The following is a 5560-nucleotide window of genomic DNA, read 5'->3' on the forward strand; positions in this document are numbered from 1 at the left end:
GCCTGCTTCCTCCGGGGCAACGCCGAGATGATCTTCATGTCCCTCTACTCCCTCCTCTACATGTCCAGCCTGCTGCCGGCCAAGATGTTCGCCATCGCCACCATCACCAAGTCCGGCTGGGGCACCTCCGGCCGCAAGACCATCGTGGTCAACTTCATCGGCCTCATCCCCGTCTCTGTCTGGGTGGCCGTGCTGCTGGGCGGGCTGGCCTACACGGCCTACTGCCAGGACCTCTTCACGGACACGGAGCTGGCCTTCCTCATCGCGGGAGCCGGCTTGTACGCCTGCTACTGGGTGGCACTGCTGGCCCTCTACCTGGCGGTCGTGGCCCGGCGCTGCAGCAAGCCCCAGGAGGAGCAGCACAGCCTGGCCTTCATGGAGGTGTGAGAGGAGGAGGAGGGCTGGTCCTTCCTTCCTGAGACTAGGGATCAGGGTGGTGCCAGTGGAAGTCAGACGTGCAGAAGGCAGGCCTCAGCCTCTTTGCCCACGTCAGGCAGCTGGCTGGCCACTGTGTGAAATGGGATGCCGGACCTGATGGACCACCAGTCTGATCCAGCTGGGCTCTTCTTCGCTGCTATTGCAGAACCTCATGGATTAGGTCTCTCTGGCCTTGCTCCAGAAAAAGGGAATATAGAAACTACACAGGGTTCCAGCTGCAGTTATCATTCTATGCAAGCACCATTACCCTCAGTACAACACTAACCCCACCAGGGCAAGATGGGGCTGCCTCGGGTGTGAGACGGGGGCCTCCCATCCTCTCCTAGCACAGTAACTTCCTTCTGTACCTCTCTGCCCAGGCCAGTGCCATCTCAGGGATCTGCTCTCCCTTGAGGGGGCTCTGAGCAATACAGGGGGCTGCCTCTGCTCGCACGACAGGACTCGAGCTGCAGGAGGAAGCCCGAGGGGCAGGGCGAAGCCCGTGTACCTTCTGGGGTGGCCTGGGCGCTGGAGGGAAGCTTGCCAAGAGCAGCTGGGGGCACGGAATGGCTCTTTCCCCAGAGCAGGGATCTTCTGGTGTTTCCCCATCCCCAGTGCAGAGAAAGGACTTGGAAACTGAATGCAGAATGGCCTGGTGGAATCTTTCGTAGGGCTGCTGGTGCGATGTGTGAGTTTGATTAACCAAGTGGCTGCACTGGAGTGGCTGAAGAGTTTGGCGAGTGGGGCGCCCTGTTGCTCCCTGGCCGCACATCCGGTTTTACTTGCCACCAAACAGCCCCTCCACTGAGTTGCTCCGGGTGCTGTTTTGTAATGTTTTTTTTGGGGGGGGGGGCGCAGGGCTGAAGCTTGCGCCGTCATGAGGAGAGGAGGCAGCGTGGCGTTCAGGCTTTTCCTGCCTCTGAGGATGGATTTAATGCCTGGGGGCAGGCGGGTGCTCTTTTCCAACTCTCTCTCTTTCACTCTCTGGGCCCCTGCCCAGCGTGGGGCTTTCTGGTGCTTCTCTGACAGACCGTCCCTCTGTGCAATTCTAGGTGGCTGCACTACTTGGGAGGAGGGCTGCAGCCACCCAATGTCGGTCCTCCACCAGGAGTCCTTTGCGATGCATTCCAGGGTCTCCTCTGGCAAGGTGGTGCATTTGTTGTGAGGAGGCGGTATGGGTGCTAACGGGCACCAAGCCTCGCTTCTGGGGCTACAGAAGTGGCTGCTGTACTGGAGGCATTTCCCCCATTCTTTGGCTTTCTGCTGACTGGGCTAGCATGCCGAGCCCCTTGTGCTGGCCAACCTAGTCTGCTTATTTCCCGTGGGGATGACAGGGCAGTAAAGGCTACACATCTTCTGCAGTGCCGGGTGTGCAGAATCTGGAATTCGGTGCAAAATTTGGATTCCTGGTAATCCCAGCCTTCAACTTTGACCGGGGGAGGGGGGGAGCAAGTCTCTAATCTTCCCATTCTCCTGCCCCCATGTTGAGAGAGTGCTAGAGAGGCATGATGTGGCTTCCCAGGGCCCTGCCGCTCTGTCTTGACATTCTCATTGCTCCTGGCAGAAACAGAATTTCAGAGTCAAAGACTGGGGGTTCCAGGCATGCAGATTTGGACATTCATGTTGACGTGATTTTATCGGTGTGCAAGGTTTAAGTTCTTAGTGCTGAATGTGCTCAGGATTTCTTAATGCTCCAGACTGAGGGCTTTTGTGCTTCCCAAGGGATGTAACCTACAGGTGTCCTGGAGTCCACTGCCTGTGTCCCGTGGCGTCTTGACTGGAGCTTCCCCACCTTTGTTTCCTTCCTTCTCTCCAGTCACTTTTGTGGATTGTGCTTCTGGAGAGAAACCCATGGGCTGGTCCTGTGCAATTTTAAAAGGGAGGGACATCACCAGTGGGGTGGGCCTCACAAATTTCTGTACTTCTGACCCCCCCTCCTCCATTTGTAATTGCCCTCCAATCTGGCAGGTCTGGGTTGGGAGCAGCTACCCCAGAGTGACAAAAGCTCTGCTGTGGGCTGCTTCAGACAGAGGGAGGTATTACTTCATTTTGCTACCCAACTCAGGAGGGTTGTAACATACACCTACAATTAGACACCCTTTGATCACACACACAGTTAGGCAACTTTCCTCCACAGCATTTTTATTGCTTAAAAAACAACACAGCAGCAACCAAATAACCTCAACCATTCCAGGAAATCAGCAGTTCTGCAGGTGGAATACATTGCGTACACCTGGTGGGTGGACTTGCATTTTTGCTTAAAATACGGAATTGGGAGGGAGGCTGTCGGAGAGGAAGGGAAGGACTGGAATTTGTTCAGAGTCAAACTGCCATCCTGGAGCTTTGAAAGAGGTCCCCCCCCCACACCTTCTCAGGTATTCCGCCAGTGGCACATGTGTTGGGGGGGGGGTCTGACATCCTGTACCTTCTTTTCCTGCCTCTTCTTGTGGGTCCAGCAAACTTAAGATTCTTTTAGTTCAAACCTGCTATTGACTTGACCACCACTTTCCCCCCTTCAGGCGAATGCTGTCATCACCACGTAAAAGAGAGCCAGTTTGGTGTAGCGGTTAAGTGCACGGACTCTAATCTGGGAGAACCAGGTTTGATTCCCCACTCCTCCGCTTGTACCTGGCTGGATGACCTTGGGCAAGCGGTAGTTCTGATAAGAGCTGTTCTTGAAAAAGAGCAGTTTCTGTCAGAGCTCTCTCAGTCCCACCTACCTCACAGGGTGTTTGTTGTGGGAAGGGAGTTTGTAAGCCATTCAGAGACACCTTTGGGTAGTGAAGGGCAAGGTATAAATCCAATCTCTTCTTCTTAAAACTTTTGAGCCTGTCCGCATCCTGAAATTTCTTGCCTTGTGACTCAGGAGGGGCCGCGGATAGGCCAGCCAGAAGGCAATCTGACCCTGCTGGACACCAGCCTGGTTTGAGCCAAGACAGGCTTTGCTGCCCCTACTGGCAGCTGCGAGTCAAGCCACAGCCAGCTCTACTGGCTCAGGATCCAGAGGCTTGTGCTCCCCGCAACCCTCATCGCTAGAAAGGGCAGAAATGACTCCAGGAAAGAAGGGTTCCCTCCAGAGGCTTGTGCTCCCCCCAACCCTCATTGCTAGGAAGGGCAGAAATGACTCCAGGAAAGAAGGGTCCCTCCACCTAAACACAGGCCAAAGCAATCCGGTCAGGCTTCTCCTACCTCGGAATGCCTGCACAAGCTGGAACGTTCAGATGTCCCCGTCCCCCCCAATATAACCCCTTAGTTAACAAGAGTGTGTTGATCGAGAGCTTACAGCTCAGGCCAGAAGTGCTCAATCCTTAGGCTGACAGGCAGGGGAAAATGGCTGGGTGCTCTGTACCCTGCAGCCATCTGGACTGATACCACTGGCTGTTTTGCAGGCAGGCTGCTGTCCCACCAGACTGAACGGTGTACATTCAAGCTGGTGCGTGTATGCATGTGCACACGCATGGCAAACCAGGTGCATTTGACAGCTCTTGCAGCCACAGCCCCCCCCCCCGCACTGTGACAAAAGGTGGGGGGATTCTCACCCACCTTCCCTTTTCCAGCTGCACTTCCTCCCCCCTTGCAAATGCCTGGAAATGCTGCTTCTGCTGCTGCTGCTTCCTCTGCGGCCTGTGCTGGTCCCAGGCGTGAGAAGGAGGTGGGGATGAAGCCCAGGGCCCAGCTGTGGCTCCATGCCGAAAAACTCCCTCTTTTTTTCTACATTGAGCCATTCAGGTTTCTCTTATTTAAGATAAGATTTGTAGAAATTTTTGTACTTTTCAGTAAGGACACTAAAATTGTTTGTAAACTTATTTATTTTTTACTTTTTCATATTTTTTGAAAATGTCAAGGCGTGTTTTTTTACTCTGAGTTTGTTACAATAAAAAAAATACCTTGTCAGGATGGCTGTGTGTTTGGGTCCTCTTCAGTATCTCCCCCACCCGAACCGGAAAGCAGCCAGGGCTGTCGGGAGGAGGGTGAAGAAGATTCCAGCAAGAGTTCTGGGGGGGGGGGGGGGGGGGAGGGCCTTGGCTGTCCTGCCAGCTAGTTCCCTTGCTGCGAAAGACAACACAAAGTGATGGACTCCAGGATCCTCCCGCATTCTTCACCGAAGGCACAGGACAGCAGGATAAAAAGGAGCTGTCTTGGCCCAGTCCGCTCTGGACTAACCAGAGCCGAGAGAATCCGTTCTCAAGCGGTTCTTTGGTATGCTTGAGAGTCTCAGTCCCTGCTTGGGGGCCACATGAGGCCTCTAGCTAAGGGAGACAGGGTTGTTCCTGCTTTGCCAGAGAGGCAGTCAGAACCAGGCTAACGGTCTGTGGGCCTCGCGCCTCTGTTCTCCCGCTGGGGCGTCCTGGCGGACGGGGGCCCGGGCAGCCTCCCCCTCAGGCCTTCTTGGGCAGGTTGGTGATGATGGGCTTCGGGCGGGTCTTGAAGAGCAGCTTCTTCCTGATGAGGGCCACGGCCGAGTAGTGGCCGGAGGCTTCGCCCGCCGCGCCCGCCTTGGTCAGGACGGCGAAAGGCTTCTCCAGCCGCACCACCTTCCCGTAGAGGATGTGGTGGCCGACCAGCAGCACCGGGGTGCCCTGCGGGGAAAGAGAGAGGGAGAGACCCTCTGGTGGGTGGGGAGGAGGGGCCCGGCCGGCCCCCCTCCGACCCCGGGCGAGGCTGCCAACCTCCAGGCGGGGCCGGGAGACCTCCCGGGGCGGGAAGGGAGGAGAGGGCCGCTCCGAAGGGCGGGCCCTGGGTGGGGCTCTGCCGGCCCCGGCTCACCTGGCGGGTGAAGTGGAGGTCCCCCAGCAGGCTCCCCGCCAGGCCGGCCCCGTCGCGGGCCTCCACCTCGCCCTGCAGCTCCAGCAGCAGCCACTCGCCCAGGCCTCCTCCGCCGCCGCCGCCCGCCCTGCAAGGCAGAAGGCGAAAGGTCACAGGCGAGGCGGGGGCCCGGGGCCCGCCCACGACGCCCCGGCCCTTCCGCCCGCTCACCGACACAGCCGCAGCTGCACCATGGCCGCCCTCGGACGAGCCCCGCGGCCGGACACGCGGTGACGGCCGAACTTCCCGCCGCCCCGCGGTCGCTTCCGCCCGCCCGCCCCGGAAGACCCGCCCCCCGGCTTCCGCTTCCGGGCCCGGCGGTGGCGCGCACGTGTGA

General features: G+C 57.8%; 2 protein-coding genes across 2 annotated transcripts in view; one reads left to right on the top strand and one right to left on the bottom strand.

Annotated features, from left to right (window-relative positions):
• The window catches only part of HAS3 (hyaluronan synthase 3), a 2447-nt gene extending 2060 nt beyond the window's left edge, over positions 1 to 387 (top strand). Inside the window, exon 4 of the mRNA XM_015406696.1 lies at positions 5 to 387. Within this exon, the coding sequence (XP_015262182.1) occupies positions 5 to 387 (383 nt within the window). The remainder of the gene's footprint in view (positions 1 to 4) is intronic.
• Positions 388 to 4440: 4053 nt separating this feature from the next.
• On the bottom strand, positions 4441 to 5488 carry CHTF8 (chromosome transmission fidelity factor 8). Its single transcript, XM_015406727.1, has 3 exons — positions 5395 to 5488; positions 5185 to 5311; positions 4441 to 4997 (listed from the first exon to the last, which is right to left on the bottom strand). Exons 1-3 carry the CDS (start codon positions 5415 to 5417, stop codon positions 4797 to 4799), a joined length of 351 nt encoding a protein of 116 aa, XP_015262213.1. The 5' UTR covers positions 5418 to 5488; the 3' UTR covers positions 4441 to 4796.
• Between the last annotated feature and the right edge of the window lie 72 nt (positions 5489 to 5560).

Source organism: Gekko japonicus, unplaced genomic scaffold (genome assembly GCF_001447785.1).
Source record: "Gekko japonicus isolate JY-2015 unplaced genomic scaffold, Gekko_japonicus_V1.1 scaffold386, whole genome shotgun sequence".
Classification (NCBI taxonomy): domain Eukaryota; kingdom Metazoa; phylum Chordata; class Lepidosauria; order Squamata; family Gekkonidae; genus Gekko; species Gekko japonicus.

Coding starts and splice junctions, on each gene's coding strand:
- CHTF8 (XM_015406727.1), bottom strand. CDS start 5,417: ATGGTGCAGCTGCGGCTGTGTCG. Junction 5,312..5,394: donor GTGCAGCTGCGGCTGTGTCG/GTGAGCGGGCGG, acceptor TCTGCCTTGCAG/GGCGGGCGGCGGCGGCGGAG. Junction 4,998..5,184: donor ACCTCCACTTCACCCGCCAG/GTGAGCCGGGGC, acceptor CTTTCCCCGCAG/GGCACCCCGGTGCTGCTGGT.